Source organism: Carettochelys insculpta, chromosome 1, assembly GCF_033958435.1.
Source record: "Carettochelys insculpta isolate YL-2023 chromosome 1, ASM3395843v1, whole genome shotgun sequence".
Classification (NCBI taxonomy): Eukaryota; Metazoa; Chordata; order Testudines; family Carettochelyidae; genus Carettochelys; species Carettochelys insculpta.
In genome coordinates, this window is record NC_134137.1 from 68,427,146 (window position 1) to 68,448,227 (window position 21,082).

Here is a 21,082-nt window from a genome sequence, read left to right on the forward strand (position 1 = left end):
TTTAAGTAGCACACATTGAGCAAATAACAGGTTTAAAATAAAAAATAAATGTATTTACAACAATGCATAAAACTGTTCAATTATCCATTCAGAAAACAAAATATAGCAACATCAACATGAAAATAAAAAACGTATTACAATTACAATTCACATTCAATACATTTTTGCACAACTACAAAGTCTCAATTTCTAACTAACATATTCTTTAAAAACAGTCTTGTTTAAAATAGTAACCTCTGAGCCTCTCTAGTTTAATCAGCATCTAAAATGCTTGGTTTAATTATTACTATCAGTTGGTCTTTGTCGTAAGTTTCTAGATTTTCCATTTTCAAACTTCCTCTTGTTGAAGACTGGCGCCCCTTCTGTTAGGTCTCCCAGAGAGGTGACTGTTTTTTCTTTAAATATCACTTTTGCATCCTTTGGAGCCTGGAGCACTGGCAGAGGCAGACAGTCACTGTCTGTAGTGGGAAGCTCCAAGTCCACTTTTTCACTAGAAGGAGCAAAAAAACAACAACAGATGACAAGGACAAACATGGCGCTATGGAAGGCAGACAACACTTTTCATAGCAGCTTCACAAAATTGCTATGAAATTTTGTACCCTGGGAACAAAGACTGCCCACCCACCCGCCCATATCGTGGCCATGATAGTCTGGCATAAAAATACATGTTTTATTTGCCCTGGGTGAGCTGGCAAAAGGTAAGGTATATTAGACATAAAAGTAGCAAAGTAAGCCCCAACCTCACAAACACACAAGCATCTAAACATTTCGCTCATGTAAGTCCAACAAGTCAATAGTGCAATCCATATGTAAAGCTAAGCAGCTGCTTTAGTGTTTGCAGAATCAACATCTAAGAGCACAATCCTTTTGGCACATGATTAGGGAGTTTTGGCCATTGGTCACAGGATCAGGTCACATGAGCTTGACCTTGAACAGGGGTTAAGCAGCTGTATCCATTACTGAAGTCAACCAGTGTTTTATCTTTATTGCTGTTGTAACTAGTTCTGACTTTAATGCCTTATATTTGTATTCAACTTAAAGTTAGGATGACCATCTGTCCTGTATTTGGGATCCCAAAAAGGCGTTCCCACTTGTTTTTTAAAAGGGACTAATTGTCCTGTATTTGGACCCACCCCTCGCTGACCTTTACCACCAGCCACTGCTCAGGCGCAGCTGCTGGCACGAGTCACCTCCCCGAGCTGCGGGAAGCAGGAGGAGAGTGGGTAGCTGCTTCATCCCTGTTGCTTCCTTGGGGCTCCTGGGTAGGGTGGGCAGCTGCCCCTTCCCCGGGACTCGGGGAGCACGGCCAACTGCTGCTTCCCCAGGGCTCCTGGGGAGGACTAGCAGCTGCTGCCTCCTTCCCAGCTCCCCGGGGCTTGGTGAAGCCGGTAGGAGCCGCTCCTCCCTCACCTATCTCCCTGTCCAATATTTGGGACAGGGAGATATGGTCGCCCTATTTAACACATCTCTCTTTGCTGTTAAAAAAAAAACTTATTTTATTTTTAATGTAAACTAATCCAGTGCTGTGCTTAAACTAAACTGTTTGGTAACTTGAGGTAACGTAAAAACCAGTTGAATGTTGACCATTTTCAGGGGTAATGGACCTTTAATATCTGAACTGTCCAGGAAATGGCTGGACAGTGCAGAACTCAGATTTTTAGGAAAATTCAGAATGGGGAGTGTGTTGGGTGATGGAAGCCAGAGAGTTGCTGACAGGTTGTTGGGGTCAGATTTGCTGGCTCAGGACTGCAGCCAAGCAGACACTCGAGGTGTCATCTGCCTGGTGTTAGGTTGCTTTTGGGTGGTCCTGATTGGGAGCTGCAATAGCAAAGCACTGTGAGGCACCCAAGGTTGCCAGGAAGGCGGTGCCACAGTGCCTCAATGGGTGGGATTGTACCCCATCATATGACAATATGGATCATCATCACTTGTATTATAGCTGACTTTGAGAACTTAGAAAAAATCTTTTTAAATTCCTGAAATGAACTTCAATTGTAAGGTCTTTGGGGAACAGATGGTTTCTGCCACTAGATCCCTGCAAATCTGTTTTGTATCCAGATGTAGATATCTGCAGACCACTTCTGTGGACTACAGCACAGATGGGGACACAAATTTTGTATCCAGACAGGGCTTTACGGCACATAATTACCTGAATGGAGAAGCTGTCACCCAGCTCCTGCTTGGCTCTCTGAATCATACTGCAGTGTGCTGGGTGCTTGGGAGTTGTAGGCCTGGGCTTGTTTGAAGGGAGGAGGTAAATTGCAACTCCCAGGAGGGAGTGGGCCAAGCACCATTTTGAAGGTGTGGCTGTTCTTTAAATGAGAAGGTGGCAATTGCTGCAGGCATTAGAGCCACCACAACCACATAGGTGTATCCAAGCCACCCCAACAGGCAGAGCAGCACTCTCAGAAGGACCTGGAATTATAGCTTCCCTGCTGGAAGAGCGAAAGGAGGTCTGGCAGGGCAGGAGGACTCTGCAGAGAAGTGGAGCTGGCGGGGGCAGTTGCGGCATGACATAGCCCTGAGCCACTGCTGCACAGTGACCTATGGAGCTTTTTAGAGCCCCACAAATCCATGGATCTCTGCATCACAGACAATTTTTGCAGCTCAGATATGGATACACCTTTTTGCATCCAGGCAGAGCTCCAGCTACAACTTAATTTCCACAGTGCATAAGCTAATGGGCCCCTAATTCTGATCAAGGTTGTGTGCTACCACATAATTAATCTAAATATTAATTTTTGTGGGTTAAACTGAAAACCTTGCATGATAAGCCCAGTATTTCATTCCATAAATGGACAACGTAACCACATCCTTCCTGTAATTGAAAGTCATCTCTCACCATGGAGAGGAGAGTCACTTCTGCTATTGTTCCCCACTTCCACTACACTATGGACGTGCAGATAACCAAGCGGGCAACTGACCACTCACAAAGAATAAACATTTTATTAGAATTTTCTAAATTGCTATCAAGACAAAGTCATCCTGCATTGCAGCAGCTCTTGAAGAAAAGACAACAAAGGGCATGTCTCACCCATGCAACTGAGTAAAGCCCCTTTTGTCCACTGACATCCATGAAAGCTTAAGGAAAGTCTTAATTATGCTGAGCTAATTGTTATTTACATTAGTGCTTAGGAGTCCTGGACCAGATCCCATTGTATTGGGTGTTGTGTAAACACTGATCAGAAAGATAGTCCAATGATGGAACAACTTTGCATTTATCTAAGGAACCAAACATCCTTATTAATTAACCCCTAGACACAAGATGCTTCTGAGCATGAAATTGTTATACCCATTTTACAAAGAGGGAAACAAATAACAAAGACTTGACACAGGTTAACCAGTCAGAAATGGAACACAGTCGCTTGACTTACTCTGAGTACCAATTTCTATTTTTTGAGGATGACACAATCAATTTGTACCAACTTGTAAATCTTATTATGACTAACAGTGAAAGATATGTTTGTACGAATAAGTGACTTTTTTACTACAGTAAAATGCATTATTTTAATTTATAAAGAGCTCATACAAACAGCTCAAGCCCCATTTCCAGTTGCATGTAGAGATGCAACATGGTAATGCTTTACTTTGTCCTCACAATGCATGAGATCATCAGGTCATGTTTCAGCTAATGAATGGGTATGCAAGCAGAATAACTGGTTTTACTATTTATGTAGCAATACGTGGGCAGGATTATGCTTATCATTTATATAGAGAGAGTTCAAAGAATATCATCTGGTTCTCGGATCAAATATTACCAAATTTTTGGAAAAATGCCTACAGAGTCCAATTTTTAAAGCTGGAAAAATTGCATGCATGTCACTTTGCATTCACACCCAGAATGGGGCCTACAAAACTACACCACAAACACATATCTGACCCCTGGCATATGTAAGGCAAATCCATTTAAAACCATCATCCACTAAGTCACCAACAATTTGTGAACTTTACCCCATGATTATTATGAATTTCAGCATTAAAAAAATGAAAATTAGTTTTTAAATACTCACTGTGTGTAAAATCGTTAAATCAAACTCCCATTGATTTGAGTGTTTATATTGCCTCAGAGAGGAATGCAGGTTTTGGCCCAATAGCTAGGGCCTCTGGAACAAAAATATGATAGCCATCTTATAAATACTTATCGTAAATGGACACTTACTATGGGTCTTCCTTTTCTGTAACTGCCTCCCAGTTTCCGTAAGGGTTTGATTTTTTACATACATTGTGGGAGTTAGCTTGCGGAACCGATGGGGCCTCATCGTGAGCATCATCAGTTTCTTTCTTAACTTTCTGCCACTCTCCATAAGGGCTTCTCTTTTTAACTTTGGAGGGCTTCTCTTCCTCGCTTTCTTCATCGCTGTCTCTTTTCATCTGAGGAGGAAAAAAGCTCACTTTCAGCTAAATGCCTACATGAAACAATGTAATATTGCTCTACTTCACCTTTGTTATTTTATACTTTTCCACCAAGGAAAATAAAAAGGCATTCAGAAACAGTATTTAGTAGAGTTTTTATATTTTTCTCCTTAAGCTTCTTATTCCATTCAGAGACTGTCACACCACACGTGATCATTAGAACAAGCTACAGTTACAGAACCCAACTTGCACAAATGAATATTTATGAAATCATATGCACTTTTAACTTTTAAACCAGTTTTAATTGAAAGTTCCTTGCTCATTTTCTAATGGATAACTCTTGGTAGAGCTTCTGCCTAGTTTTACACATGGTGGGGAAGAAAATTGGAACAGCAATTGAAATAATTTATAGCTAGGTGTTTTCACATTTTAAATGAAAATAGTATCTTTGGAAGACCAAGTTTCTGGTTTCTGGACCTCAGAATAAAAGGCACTGGAAAAATTTTACCTACCCGGACTTTATTATGAAAGTTGATATGGAGACATAATATCTAGCTTAGCCACTACTATTATCCTACCGTTTTTCTTCATGGACAATTAATGAGAAAGCCTTTAAAATGTAAAATTTTCAGACCAAAGCCATAATCCTCTGATGTCTCCCTGCAGGTGAAGAATATGGGCCCAAAATTACAGCCACATAGCATATTAAATGAGGATCATCTAATGAGGATGCCAATGCCTTTCCTGGGGGAACCAGAAACACCTCTAGTTAAATCCAAGCTAACCACGCATTGAAGAATTACCTTCCATGGTGTTACAGAACTGCTGATGCATGAACAGCTTAACAGTTATTTTACTATTCAAGCACTGTAAAGTGCCAATTCTTATTGTCAATAAGGTTTAACCTAAGTAAAATCAATACAGCAATCTGATGTAAAAGCTTACCTTCAAGTTGGTTTTTGGCTTTTGTAGTTCACTTTTAGTATCACCCGTCTCAGCATCTGATTCAGAGCCATCTGAATCTGCAGTGGTGTGTTCTTCAGGATGATTGTCATCTTTATTGCTCTCATGCGAAGGTGAAACAAAATCATCTGGCTTTTCCCATGTTGATACTGTTCAACATATTTGGACAGTAACATTATTCATGTTTTAATTCTGACCTCACATCAATTCCACTTTGACAATATTAGCCTTAAGCAGTACCATGTGCTCCATGTGAAAACTACAGTCAACAGTTAGCATAAGCCTTCGCATCTTTATTTCTTTGTGTTTTCTATGTAGACTTCTCAAAATTAAGTTTTCAATATTTCACTTTTAAACACAGGTGTCCTGACAATTCCATTCAATTTATGGCATGACTTCTTGTATTGTGTCCTCTGCTATGCTGCATTTTATCTTTTCCTTAAAGTAGAAATAATTCAATTAAAACCCATTCAACCTACTAAATATTATTTACTTTTTATAATATTTTTCTTTTGATTGAATAACTTAACTGTAACTCACTAATAATGGGTTATGATTCTTTGGTATGTAATTGTGAACATAATTAACATAACCCACACCTCTCTTCACTAGAAAAATAACTTTAACCATGTATTTACCTTCTCTTGTCCTGATTACTTCTAACATACTCAGATACTGTGCCCTGGCACCCTGTGGAGATTTTAAAGCAAGAATCCTTATTTATAGACTGAAAGTCTGTCCATTTTCTCAGTGCTAGCTGACTCAGTGTTTACATAGCCTGATCTCATTTTTCAGAATCCTTCAAAGAGCTGAGGGACATGACCTTATTTTGAATTAAACAATGATGTTCCAGCAAACTTGATGAGTGAAGTGGTGTGATGTAGGGCTCCATATATTGAAAATCATGATGTCATCATTTAATTGCCTTAAATGCACCACTTTTAATAAAATGTTCCACTATTAAGTTAAAAAACAAGTCATTTTCAGCATTCATTTACCTATACATAGACAGGTTCTTTTTGACCAGCCTGATCAGTTTTGTAACACTAGAAAATACACTGACTCTCAAAAAAGATTTTAAAGGAACACTCCAATTAATAAAAATCATCATACTTTTAACATTAGTTTACACAATCATAATATTACTGAAGACACTTAACAAATACAATTCTAAGATTATCATCCAAGAACAAAACCTTCCTGTTAGGTGTGGCGTACTGACATCTGGTGGCTTTCAAAGCTCTTAACAAAAAACATAGCTTTTGTTGACAACAGGGTTAACTAAGAAGACTTCAGTGGAGTTAAATTGCACTAAAAATTAAAGCCACAAATATTTATATGATCATAATGAATTGTAACTCAAAATCCAAAATGTATAAAATAATACCAAGCGAAATAGATATAAAGAAGTTGTTTATGCAGGTTACGCATTCATGTAGAACTGTCAGAAACAACAAAACATGGATGGTAAAACACACTTTGGAATTGTAAAACAGAGCACTGAACAGTGACCTGCAAACAAATTGATAAAAGTCCCAAATCTTTTTGGATATTTATGACACATAAAAGCCTAAAGAGAAGTTACTCACCTGTAGTAACGATGGTTCTTCGAGATGTGTCCTCGTGGGTGCTCCACAATAGGTGTCGGGCTCGCCCGGCGCCACAGATTGGAAATCTTCCAGCAGTTTCTCCTGGATCGCGCATGCGCTGGCGCGCGCTGCCCCCCTGCACACCCCCGGCCGTGTGTGCGATCCAGTCCCCGCCAGTTCATTGACCACCCGCCTTGGATGCTCCTGAAAAACACTAGACAGAGATCCGAAGCGGGGAGGATGGGCGGGTGGTGGAGCACCCACGGGGACACATCTCGAAGAACCATTGTTACTACAGGTGAGTAACTTCTCCTTCTTCTTCGAGCGGTCCCCGTGGGTGCTCCACAATAGGTGACTACCCAGCAGTAACCCAAGTAAGGAGGTGGGTAAATCGGTTGATGTGCAGCTTGCTCCCGAGAGGACTGCTGTCGACAGACAGGTATCCTCTTCGAATACCTGAGGCAGGGCATAATGCTCGGCGAAGGTGTCGTAGGAAGAGCAGGTCGCCGCTCTACAGATGTCTTTTAACGCGATGCCCTTGAAGAAGGCTGTTGACGCCGCCACCGCCCTGGTGGAGTGAGCCCTGGGAGGGGCCAGCAAAGGAGCAGTTTGAAGCTCGTAACACGTTTTTATACAGGACACAATGTGCTTAGAGATTCTCTGTGAAGAGAGACCTTCTCCTTTTGACCTGGGAGAGAGAGAGACTAGGAGCCTGTCCGTTTTCCGGAAGGACTTAGTTCTGTCTATGTAGAAGGCCAACGCCCTCCTCACATCCAGGAGATGCAGGCGTGCCTCCGTGCCAGAGCTGTGAGGCTTCGGGTAAAACGAGGGTAAAACTATTGGCTCGTTAAGATTGGACTCCGAAGAGACTTTTGGAACAAAGGCTGGGTACAGCCTTAAGGTTACCGCCTTCTTTGAGAATAGTGTGCAGTGCGGCATTGCCATCACTGCCGCGAGCTCACTCACCCTGCGGGCTGACGTAGTAGCAAGGAGGAAGGTTTTTTTTTGTTTTTTGTTTTTTTTTTATCATAAGGAGACGTATGGGAACTGTGGCTAATGGTTCAAAAGGTGGACCCGATAGCGTGCTGAGCACCAAGTCCAAATTCCACGATGGTGGAAGCGGTTTCCGAGGGGGGTACAGGTTTACCAGCCCCTTCTAGAACCTGGTAACAATAGGATGGGTGAATACCGTGGGCCCTTCCTCTGTATGCCGAAAGGCTGATATAGCGGCGAGGTGGACCTTTAGCAAGGATAGAGGAAACCCACCTCTCTTGAGGTCCAATAAGTATTCTAGTATTACAGGTATAGGAACGTCAAAGGGAGCTAACTGCTTGGCGGAACACCAGGCTGTGAATCGAGTCCATTTCTGCTTGTAAGTCCTCCTGGTGGAGGTCCTTCGGCTACATTCCAGGACTTGTTGTACTCCCTCTGTACACGTGCTGTTTCAAGAGCTGAGCCATGGATTAGCCATGCTTGTAGGTGCAGACCCTGAGGGTGCGGGTGGCACTATGGACCTCTGAGCCTGTGTGAGTAAGTCCGGCGCCACCAGTAGAGGGAGCGGTGGGCGGTCCGACATGCGCAAAAGCAAGGGAAGCCATTGCTGCCGATCCCAAGCGGGACTATGAGTATCATGCCAGCTCTCTCCCTTCTGGCTTTGTGCAAGACCTTGTGGCAAACAGATTGATCTGGGGAAACCCCCATGTACAAAAAATGCGCCGTAGCAGATCGGAGCGGATCTGCCACTCGTGTGCGATTGCAAAGCACCTGCTCAGCTGATCTGCTTTCACGGTGTGAGTGCCCAGCAAGTACAAGGCTTTAAACATTATGTTGTTGGCGATGCACCAATTCTACAATTGGACTGCTTCTGCACATAAGGCACGGGATCGTGCTCCCCTTGTCGACTGATGTAAAACATAGTGGAGGTACTGTCGGTATTGAATCCCGACTACTTTGCCACGTAGGTAATCTCAAAAATGTCTGCAGGCGTTGAACACTGCTCTGAGCTCCGGCATGGTTATGTGCAGTGTCTGTTCTGCAGGGGACCATAGCCCTTGCGTTACCTTGTCGCCGATGTGTGCTCCCCATCCTATGTGGGAGGCGTCGGTAGTAAGAAAAAATAGAAGTTTGTGGTTGGTGAAAAGACACCCCCACTAGCAGATTCTCGGGGTTTTCCCACCATGCCAGGGATCTGCGCACCTCTGTTGTGGGCAACACCACCCTGTGGACAGTGTGGGATGCCGGTTTGTAAACACTCACCAGCCAATGCTACAGGCTTGACATGTGCAACCTGGCATTCTGTACCACAAACGTCGCTGCTGCCGTATGGCCCAGCAGCTGTAGGCACATTAAGACCGGCACCGTGGGGCTGTATGTAATGACTTGCACCAGCAAACTGATTGCGTGGAAGCGGGCGTCGGGTAGGTACACCCTTGCTGTGATAGAGTTTATGCGTGCCCCTATGAACTCTATATGTTGTGTGGGTTCGGACTCTGACTTTGCAAGGTTGATGACTAGGCCCAGCAAAGAAATGTGTCCGCTGTGACTCGTATCATGCATGAGACCTCTGCCTTCAAGGTCGCTTTTAGCAGGCAGTCACCCACATATGGGAAAAATAAACACCCCCTGTCTGTGAAGGTAGGCTGATACCACTGCCAGGGTTTTGGTAAGGACTCTGGGGGCCAAGGAGATCCCAAACGGAAGAACCCTGTGCTGGAAGCGCTCCTGGCCGACCGTGAAGCAGAGGAAGCGTCTGTGTGCCGGGTGGATTGTTATATGAAAGTAAGCATCTCGTAAGTCGAGTGCTGCAACCCAGTCTCCATCGTCCAGTGCCCCGAGTATCAAGGCAACTGTGATCATCCGAAACCATTGCTTACGCAAGTAACTGTTGAGGCCCTGAAGATCTAAGATGGCCTCCAGTGTCCTGTTTTCTTCTCTGGTAGGAAGTAGTGTGAATAAAAACCTTCCCCTGGAATTATTCCGGCACTCTTTCCACCGCTCTTATGAACATAAGGTGAGTCACCTTCTGCTTGAGCCTCGCCTCGTGGCAGCATCCCTGAGGTGAGGCCTGGTGGGAGGCTTCGTCGGTGGAAGCGACTGGGAGGGGATCGCATAACCCGTGGCTATGATCTCCAGCACCCATATGTCTGTGGTGATCTTTTGCCATTGGGAGTGGAACGGTCTGAGGCGATGATGGAACGTGAAATGAGAGTGGCATTGAGCTAGGGTATTGATAGTGCAGCCCCCGACATACCCGTCAAACTTGTTGCCTTTGGGCCTGAACCGAGGGCATACGGCTTTGTTAAGAACGTCGCCTAGGAGTTCTGTACTGTTGCCGCTATTGATAGTGCCCTTAGCTGTAGCCCCATTGATATTGAGCACGCTGTGGTTGTAAGCGTAGCGTCTTTCCTGAGGGTAAAAGTTTTCCCTCCTGTATGGGGGAGTATAAATGCCCGAGGTTCTAAGTGTAGCTCTGGAGTCCTTACTGGGGTGAGGGACCGAGTCGGTTTAGTCTGCAAACAGCTTTTGTGTATCAAAGGGAAGGTCCACGATCTTCGCCTGTAGGTCCCTCAAGATACCCGACGTCTGGGGCCAGGATTCTCGACGCATGACCACTGCTGTAGCCGTTGAACGTGCCAGCGTGTCCGCCACGTCCAGGGCAATCTGGACTCCCGTCCACGATGCTGCGTAGCCCTCTTGAACCATCGCCTTTAACACTGGCTTTTTATCTTCCGGAAGTGAATCCATGAGGGGAGTAAGCCCGGAGTAATTATCAAAATTATGGTTTGCTAGGTGTGCCCATAATTTGCCACTCTCAATAGCAGGATAGGAGAGGAATATACCTTCCTGCCAAACAGCTCTAGCTTCTTAGCATTTTTGTCCGATCCCCCGATTTGTACTCAGAAGCCTTTGACCTCTGCTGGGACGACTCGACCACCAAAGAATTTGGTTGTGGGTGACTGAAGAGGAACTCCATGCCCTTTGCCGGGACGAAGTATTTCTTATCTGCTCTCTTGTTCGTAGGCGGAACAGAGGCCAGAGTCTGCCATATAGTAGTGGCTGACTCCAGAATGGCTTCGTCCAGCGGAATAGCAATTTTGGATTAAGCCGGGGGTCTCAAATTTTTCAGGAGTTTGTGATGTTTCTCCTGCACCTCTGCCGTTTGAATGTCTTGCGTGAAAGCCACCCTTCTAAACGGCTCCTGAAACTGTTTAAAGTCATCCAGGGGAGAGACGTCCCCGGGGGCCATGGCCCTGTCTGGGGAGGATGAGGAGGAACCACTAAGGTAAACCTCCCTCGAACCCTCGGGTTCCTGCGGTCGATGATACACTTGCTCGCCAGAGGATCGTGAAGGAAAGTCTCAGGGTTCTAAAATGAACTCCCCTTTAGACAACTGTGTTTCCGTCCCCGATCGGGAGTGCCCACGGGGGTATTGAGCGGCCGGGGGCGGGACCTGCCCCTTGGTGGAGGCCTGTGGTTTGTCTGTGTCCAGCCTGATAAGGACAACCATGGCAGCACGGGCAAGGGTCCGGGGATGGAGACCTAGACCACTCGTGGGGTGTGTACCCAGAGCGACACCTCTGCAACGACACAGATAGCGGTGAAACTGGCTTGTGATAGTACGCCAGGGGATCCAATCCCAGAAATGGTGAAGGTGGCCCAAGCCATGGTGACATTGGTTGGAGGAACAGAGAAGGAGGTTTTTTTTTTTTTTTTTTGTTTAATAACCGAAACAACAAATTACACGTGGAAAAAAACCACTAAGTAATCTGACTCTGGCCTTAGCCTGAGTGGATTCCGTCTGCAGCCGATGGCGGTTGAGAAGGAACTGGCGGGGACAGGATTGCGCACATGGCCGGAGGCGCGCAGGGGGGCGGCGCGCACCGGCGCATGCACGATCCAGGAGAAACTGCTGGAAGATTTCCGATCTGTGGCGCCGGGTGAGCCCGACACCTATTGTGGAGCACCCACGGGGACCACTCGAAGAAGAATAATTATTTTTCTGATTCCTTAGAAATAGCAAGAATGTCAAGTCTGATTTTCCGTTTTTTTGTTTTTTTCCTGGAGAGCATTTCCCCTGCTGACCAGGGGAAAAATGGGGCAACTGCCCTTGGAAGCTGTCAGTGCCCCTGCATGTCAAGTAGCCTCAGGTGTTATCTAGTCTATCCTTTGAACACTTAACTGAAGTCCAGGTTCTTTAATTGTTTAGAAAAAAAATTATTTCTCAAAAATATTGATTAGTTAAATATGTGCTAACAACAAAGAGCAAAGAGTTTTCACAAGAAATATGCTAAAATCAATTTCTTTTTCAGTAGCCTAACTTACAGCTCAATTTTTTTGCAGGTGAGTGTTTTTTAAGTTAAATTGCTTAAAACTCTTTGATTCCACATATTTAACTTAAATTTCTGATACACAAAGAAAAATATAGTTCTCTGTTAAAGATTCAAACTGGGGCTCTCAATTAATTGCAGTTAACACCTGAGGTTAACTGACAGCACAACTCACACATTAATTTTTTAATATGTTAATCACATGCCTGTGGGCACGGTGGGAAGCATCTGTGGCAGAGGAAAGGGCACTGAGACAGCTCACGTCCATAAGGGGACTAGAGCCCTGCACCCCAAACCCTGAAAGAAGTCGAAGTCCTGAGCTCCAAACTCTGAACAAGGCTGATGCCCCACATCATGCCCTGACAGGAGATGAAAAACCCAAGCCCAAAGGGGTTGCATCCTTGAGCTCCATGCCTCAAGGGGGCTGAAGCCCTCAGTAAGCACTGAAGCACAGAGCCCCCATCCCTGACCCTGTGTTTGAAGATCCAGAAAATTCCAAAATGTGCTATAATGTAAACAAACGGGTTTCTAATACTCTTTAGCAATGCAATTAAAACTGTGATTAATCCTAAGTCATTTATTAAATTGCTTAACAGCCCTAAAATAAACAGCTATGTTCCCTCAACTGGGGTCTAGTAAAGCTCCCAATTTAAGACTTTAACTACAGTAGAATGTGGTGAATGTTGGAGTCACAGCAGGCCCACAGTCTGTGTTGTTGCCCAGACCAGTTGCTGAGGCACCCTTCCAGGGTTAAATATGATGGCTGGCCAATCAGAAAGTTGCAGGATACTGTGACTTTGGTTCCCCCAGAAAGGTGCTTTCTCCAGTGCTTATTCTGCAGAGAATGTCTTGGTTGTGTCTGCATGGCATCCAAATGGCACCAAGGGAACATCAGACATCCCAGATTCTGCAAACGCAGGTTTTAGTCCCTGCATCTTTACATTACCCACCCTCTCAGTGGGTGCTGGGCCCAGTTTAACGGGGTGGTCTTCATGGAAACTTTCAACCACGTCCTGGGCAGTGGGTTCCCAGAGTATTCTTCAACACCATAGGGTTACCAATCAATCATGTTGCACAGTTCCCTCTCTGAAGTGAAGATTAGAGTCAGGGACAGTGTGGATTACATATCTGTCCTGCCCTAAGCCCTACGCTGGTGGGACCAGCTGTAGGGACCAATCAAGAAAGGGATTCTCAGTGTAAAGCTTTAGGAGGGATTTGTGGAAAACAGGATGCACCTTAAGGATCAAGGTGCTGCACTTTAAATGTGATAGAGTTAATTTACTGACAAATCCAGAAAGGGCTGAGAACAAGGGGTCTAGCTGTGGGATGGCCTCTTCATATGGGGGTGATTTGTTGCAAGCCAGTGCTTTTGGAGTCTTGCCAGCAGTGACGGTCTGAATACCACTTGCAGTCTCTTATTGTGTCTTTGAGATGGCCCTTAAACTCCTTCTGAATATGGTGACAAAGACAGTTACCTATTTTCATAACTGGTGGCCTGGAAGGGAAATTATCTTTTTTGGGACATTAACATGATGAACCTTTTCCACTTAAAGAATAACAAATGTATTAGTTAGTTACTCTTTAAAGTGCTACGTGACTGCTTTTTTGTTTTGTTAGAATACAGACTAACGTGGTTACCTCTCTGTTGCCTTTCCCCTTTGCCAGATAAGTGGCCCTTCTGGAAGGTTTCCTGCTGTTCAGGAGTATCTCCCTCACTGGTTCTGAGCAGGAAAGTTCTGTGGTGCTCAGCCATGAAGCTTCCATGCTATGATGTGAAAGGACAAGAGGTACGGTGCTGCAGCCGCTCCTCATCCTGACTCAACTGGTCTGGTGTAATGGGAGTGTTACTGAGTTGCTCACTGAAAGGTCTAAGAGGACTGTGGACCAGTGCTGCCTGGCCCGCACTGGAGCCACCAGGATTACCGAGGCCTGCTCTGACTGAATTTTAAGGAGGATCTTGTGGACAAGAGGAACTGGAGAGAACACATGCATACAGGAGCAAGCCTGCCCAGGAAATGCGTCCACCCAGGATCCTGGATTCCATATCTGGTAAGAACAAAATGTCTGGCACTTCACATTCAGGTGCATGGCGAACAGGTCCACCTGCGGATACCCCCAAATTTGGAAAACTGATTGTAGCACATCCAGGTGAATGGATCACTTGCAGTTCACGAAGGTCTGCTGAAGTGGTCTGCTATGGTGTTGTAGACCTCCGGAAAGTAGTGAGCTTGTAAGAGAATTTGGTGTTGAATGCAAAACTCCCAAACCCCGAGGGTCTTGTTACACAGGGGAGAGGAGCGTGCACCCTCCCCCACATTGATATAATACATTGCTGTTGTGTTGTCCATACTCACTGATACAACGTTCTGCTAGGTCATCCTGAAATACCTCACACACCAACCTGATGACCCTGAGCTCCTTCACACTGGTGTGGAACTCGAGGTCTGACGTGCCCCAGAAAGCCTGAATCTGGTGCTCCCCTGGATGCACCCTCAGACTCAGTCTGATGCATTGGTTACCAGGGACAGGAAATGTTGGGGAGGCCCGAAGGGTACCCCTGCACACACTGTTGGAACATCCAGCCACCAATGCAGGGTCTGTAGTACCTGCTGCGGCAATGTCAAGAATATGGCTATGTCATCCCTCACAGAGCAGTACACTGAAGCAAGCCACAACTGCAGAAGACAAAGACAAAGTCTGGCATGCTGCACCATGAATGTTCACACCGCCATGTTTCCAAGGAGCCTCAGGCAACACCTAGTTACTCGATCAGGTTGTTTATGATGCTGGCTGTGGCATGAAACCTGTTCTCTGGCAGGGAGGCCTTGGTGATTGGCAAGTCTAGGAGGGCCCCCACAAACTCTATTGTCTGTATGGGAACCAGAGTCAATTCTGCCTCATTCACCAACAGACCAAGGCTGTCAAAAGTTCAGCCGATGAACTGAATGTGCTTATTGACCTGGGCCCATGAACTCCCTTCGATCAGTCGTCCAGATACGGGAACAAATGGACACTGTGCCTGCAGAGGAAGGCTGCCACCACCGCCATGCACTTGGTAAAGACCCTCAGAGCCATCGACAGGTTGACCCGAAGAACTGTGAACTGATAATGTCCTCCGTTCACTGCAAACCTTAGGAACCTTTTGTAAGGAGGATGAATCGCAATGTGAAAGTACATGTCCTGTAAGCTGAGAACAGCAAACCAGTCCTCTTGATCCAGCAACGGAATGATGAATCCTAGGGAGACCATGCAAAACCTGATATTTTTTATAAACTTGTTCAAGCTTTGCAGGTCCATGATGGGTCTCAGACCTTCTCTGGATTTTGGAATTAAGAAATAGCAGGAATAAAACCCCTGACTCCTGAATTGTGGGGGAACCTCCTCCATTGCTCCTTACTCGAGGATCGATTGAACCTCCTGTCCAAGCAGGTTCTTGTAAGAGAGGTCCCTCAAGAGGGCCAGGGAAGGAGGATAAGAATTGAATTGGATAGCACATCCCCTTTCCACAGTGTGAAGGACCCACTGATCCAATGTTATATGGCACCAAGCAGGGCAGAAAGGGGACAGGCGGAACAAAAGTAAAAGGTGTGCTGGATCTAAGGTTGGGAATAGTGTGGTGCTCACAACTGCACCTTCAAAAGTTTGATTTCGGCCCAGGAGGGGGTTTTTGTTGCCTGTGACCATGGCCCAGCTGGCTTGTGCAGCTCCTGCCACTGGGACCCTGCCTCCTGTTCTGGTCCCTAGATTGCTGCTGATGGAACTGCCTAGGAAGAGGGTGAGGGTTGACGTGTCTGCGCTGGGTCACAGGCATGTGGAGCCCCAAAGACCTCAGGCTGGCCCTCGAGTCCTTGAGACTGTGCAGCCTCTTATCCATCTTCTCAGAAAATAATGTAGCTCCCTCAAAGGGCAGATCCTGTATTGTCTGCTGCACTTCATGGGGCAGGCCGGAAACCTAGCCAAGCTCCACATTTCATGGCCACCCTTGATGTTGCTGCATCGGCAGAGTCCAGGGCAGTCTGAAGGGCCATATGGGAGATCAACTCATTCACCACCACCACTGCTGTGAACTCCTGTTCAGCATCTGGGGGAATAAGCTCTGTAATCTTAGATAGGAAGCACACTGTGTTAAAAAAAACACCTGCTCAGCAGGGCCTGCTGGTTCGCTATGTGCATTTGCAGACCCTGCATGGAATGAACCTTCCTTCCATACGAGCCTAACTTCCTGGCCTCTGTTCTTGGGTGAGAGCCCTTGGAATCCTTGTCGCTCCCTATGATTGGCCGTGTTGACGACTGGTGAGTTGGGAGGGGGGATGTTTAAACAGGTGTTCATTCCCCTCAGAGGGGACAAAATATTGCCTCTCATTTTTTCTGCCATCGGTTGGGCAGATGCATGCGTCTGCCACACAGTCTTAGGTGTTTGGGCAATTGTCTTTATAATAGGCAAGGCCACTCTAGTGGGACCTGATGACAATAAAATGTCGGTCATGAGGTCAGCCTCATACTTAATCTCCTCTGCCTGAACTCCTAACTCTGTGCAGGAGCTGCTGTAGAGCTCAGCCATCCTCCAGCACCGGAGAAGCAGAGGAACCCACCACTGCTTCATCTGGGGAAGAAGATGAGTAGGTGCCAGCCTGCCCCAACAACCCAGGTCCATGGCACCAAAGGCAGAGGAAACAGTTGTGGCGCTGATCCCATGCGATTTGACGGAGGTGGTGCTGAGGACAACACGCCCGGGGGAGGTGCAGGAGCTGTACAGGTTGAACGTATATGGCACCGAGGGAGGAGGCAGTGGCACCGACAAAGCCAACACCAGCATCAGCCCTGTAGGGTCTGGCGCTAAGGTAAGAGATGGCACCATGGTAGGTTCTGCACCAGGAGGAAGCTGATCTGGTGGTCCATCCTGTGGCGGCGCTCCCAGCGCAGCTGGCAGTGCCAAGCATGGCACCAGGGGAGCTCCCAAAGCAGCCAGCAGTGACTGGGACCCAGAATGTGGCTAGATAAACTGCCCTTGGGAGTCGTGGAATGCCCAGGAGATCCAGAGGGGCACGGAGGCGGAGCTTGCCAGTTTTGTTGCCGGTGTCCTTGCACTGAGTGTCAGCTCCACCGGGAAGAGGAACAGCTGCTCCTGCTCCTATCCCATCCTGAGAAATATGAGTTTGACTCTGATCCTGATGCCTCTGACACTGAGGACAGGGAGATACATGACCTGCATCGGCACCAAGTAAACCAGTGCCTGCACCAGCACCGCATCCCTGTCTGGGCCGAGGGCTTCAATGGGTGCATCATCAAAGCTGGCTTGCCTCGTGACAGAGGTCAGTTGTGCACATGCATTTGTGGCGTCCATGTCCTCAGAGGTGAAAAGGGTGCAATGATCTGTGGGAGACTGTGCCGTTCGAAACGGTGCCAGCATCAATGACATCTCCAGTGAACGAGGGCTGGACTTCTGAGCCGGCATCACTGCTCAGCCTGCCAAAGTGTGCCCCTGCCGTAGCTCAGCCATCAGCACCTCGGGCTCATCTCTCCGTAGGGGACTGGCTTCCGTCGCGCCTTCTCTTAAGTGGCACTTGAAATTGAGACTTGTCTCTCTTGCGAGAGTGAGATGTCGGCCCATCACCCCGGCGCTGGACCACTCCCTCTTTTGCCGGTGCTGTCACCAAGCTCAGTGCTGGAAGTATAGGGAGGAACTTCATTGTCATGGATCAGGTTTTTCTTGAGGGCAGGTGGTGGTTCTGGAGCATAGAGCCCTGGTGGCACCCAGGCCACCTTTCCCCCATCCACAGGGTGTGAACTCACTTGTTTCCTGATTTCTTGAGGGCTGGGATGCACACTGGACAAGAAGTGATGCAATATCCTGGGGCTCCCCAGTAAATGAAGAGTTTACTGAGCTGTCACAGTTTCTTTTCTTCCGGGTCAGGCATGACAGTGGGGTGGAGGGCACAAGCCACTGGCTGCATGGAGTTGAGAGATCATCCTGCAGCCCCTGTGACATGGCTCAAGGATTGGTCCTGCCCCAGACACATCCAGGAGACCTGCCCTTCTATGCTAGGTACACAAGGTGTGGGGCAGGCAAGCTCAGCCCACAGGCTGGAGGATCTCTCTCTCTCTCTCTCTCCGTGTGTGTGTGTGTGTGTCTTGGGGGGGGGATCTAGGTGAGGGCAGAATGTTCTATGTGAAAGCAGTATGGATGAGGGTAGCTCAGTGGGGTATCCGTGGGGGGGGATCACGACGCACGAGTGCTTGTTGGAGAGGTTTTGGGGCAATGAAACTGTACAGGAGGGTCCACATAAAAGTACTTAGGGCTCTGTGGGTGGGGTGGAGGGCGGTCTCAGTGCACGAAATGGGGCTCTGCATGAGGAGGACCAGATGAAGCTAACTGAAGTGCAGCAAGGTTGGGGTCCAGATGTGGAGGGCTCACTGGGGTGGTCCAGGTGCACAGGGGTTGAGGCTCATTGGGGAGGAGTGTTTAAGCGCAAAGGGCTCAGTGGGCGATGGTCTGTGGCAGGGTTGGACACTACTGTGTGGGGGCATGTGACCACTTTTACTGCTTCCCTATGCTACCCTGTCAGATGTCCATTTTTCTGCAGGGGAAACAAAGAAAGCTGTAACAGCAATGAAGGGTCCTGTGGCACCTTTTAGACTAACAGAAAAGTTTTGAGCATGAGCTTTCGTGAGCACAGACTCACTTCATCAGATGCTGGTCTTGGAAATCTGCAGGGCCAGCTATAAATAAGCCAGAGCAAGGCTGGGGATAACAAGGTTAGCTCAGTCAACAAGGGTGAGGCCTACTACCAGCAGTTGATCTGGAGGTGTGAACACCAAGGGAGGGGAAGCTGCTTTTGTATTTAGCCAGACATTCACAGAAAGAAATCTGTGGCAGACATGAATTCTGCACGTGTGCAGTGGCAAGGAATTATCCCATATGTAACTGTTGTAGACTCTTCCTGCATAACATCTCTCAAACACGGCCTTACCTATCCTTCCATATAGTGAATATTCTCAGCCTGTCTCCTCATCTTGCGTCTCAATTAGTCCCACATTATCTTCTCTGGCCTTGAGAAATGCAATCTTGCCTCACTCAGAATGCTGCTGCAAAGAGTGTTTTCTGAGCCCACTGCATTGACCAAGTCATCCTTCTCTTTGCATCCCTCTCCTGTCTTCTTCTTCTTCATAAAAATCAAACATTAGCTACTTTTCTCCACTTCTAAGGCCTTTATGCCTTAAACCTCTCCCCACCCTTCCCATCACCTATCATTCTATATCAAAAGACTGACTCCTTTCTCTGATCAGTCCAAGCTCCCAGTCTCCATCACCCACTTGTTCCATTCTCAGAACAAGCATCTGCATGCTTTCTCCCTTGCTGCTTCTCATGCTGGGGAGACTCTCCCTGCAAAAAGCCATAAAATTTAATCCTTCTTCAAACTCTTCTGCCATGAAGCCTGCAAAAAGCTGGCAGCAATTAGGTTGTTGTTGGCATCCTGACTTGTCTCGCTGTATCCTTATACTAGAGATATAAATATCATGTAAAAACAATAACCATTTAACTGATAAACATTTAACTACATGATTGGTAGAATTTTAAACTAGGGAACTAAGGCAGCAGGGGTGCTGCAACATCTCCTGTTTAGCAGGGGAGTCCCCTGCTGCTGGCCTCAGTATCCTGCCCCTGTGCACCTGGGGTCCTGGCTGCTGCCATGCCCACAGCTCTACCGCTGCCCATGGTCCTGTCCTCTGGTGTGCCTAGCATCCAGGCTGCTGGCCCCACAGCTGGGTCTCTTACCTCAGGTGGGTTGCCAACCAAGAGCCCAGGTGGAATTTAATTGTTCATGGAAACTGACAAGCATCAAGCTTATCAATTAACTGGGTAAACTTTAGGACCCATCCTTATATTCCCCTGTTGGTGTGTTTGTATCTATCTGTTGTCTCTTGTTCTTTATAAGGGTTATATCTACACTATGAAATAAAGTCAAATTTAACAAAGACAACTTTTTAATGCTAGATTTTATGAAGTCAAAGTTGAATGTCCACAAATGTTCAGGAAGTCGACTTACCATGTCTCCATTGCCTTACCTATGTTTGACTGCATGAGCAATGCACTGTGGGTACCTATCCCACTGTGCCTTTTGCCCTGTTGCATTCTGGGTTTTTGTGCCAGTGGCTTTTGGGAGAGAAAACACTATATTTTCCAAAAGTTCAAAAGTTTATAATCATTCTCAGAAAGCTTTACTAAAACAAAAATCCAAACCAAACTCACTCTTTCAAGACAGAGCTTAATTGTGAAAACAATGTTGCTTACCTCCTGTTGCTGTATTATAATAGTAGGTCTGACCATCTTCACTGACTCCTTCCACCCATGCTCCCACCTAATGAAAACACAGAGAAAACGAACCAGGTGAATGAATTTTAATGATGATCCAAATAATTGTTGACAAACTGCAAAGATATTCGCCCCTCCAATACTTTCCCGTCATGATAATTATGAACATCTTAGGGCCTGCTCCAAGTTAAAGTGGTTGGAAAAATTTCCCATTGAGTCCACTGGGAGTTAGATAAGAACTTTACAATAAAGTAAAGACACTCTATGGATATCTCACACATACACACAAATCATTTTTCAGAAGTGGATGCTCAGTAGCAATCTCTGTAGTTGAGGCGGCAAAACAGTTGCAATTACAACTTAACAAATTATTATTTCAATGTGTTTGTGGCTTTCTAAAACACTAACTGCTTGAGGTGATATTTTCCATAGTTCTCAGAAAAATCCATCTAGCAGATTTAGAGTGTTGTGAGGGTGAGAGGAAAAGCAACTTGAACAAACCAAACTCTGAACTGAACACAAAACTAAACCAACAC

The 21,082-nt window shown here is 46.4% G+C and overlaps 1 protein-coding gene across 1 annotated transcript in view; it reads right to left on the bottom strand.

The window, feature by feature from the left end:
• The window catches only part of WBP4 (WW domain binding protein 4), a 42,418-nt gene continuing 21,336 nt past the window's right edge, over positions 1 to 21,082 (bottom strand). Inside the window, exons 7-10 of the mRNA XM_074988645.1 lie at positions 20,526 to 20,592; positions 5,299 to 5,465; positions 4,160 to 4,371; positions 1 to 490 (exon numbers count right to left, since the gene is read on the bottom strand). Of these exons, the coding sequence (XP_074844746.1) occupies positions 277 to 490; positions 4,160 to 4,371; positions 5,299 to 5,465; positions 20,526 to 20,592 (660 nt within the window). The 3' untranslated portion in view covers positions 1 to 276. The remainder of the gene's footprint in view (positions 491 to 4,159; positions 4,372 to 5,298; positions 5,466 to 20,525; positions 20,593 to 21,082) is intronic.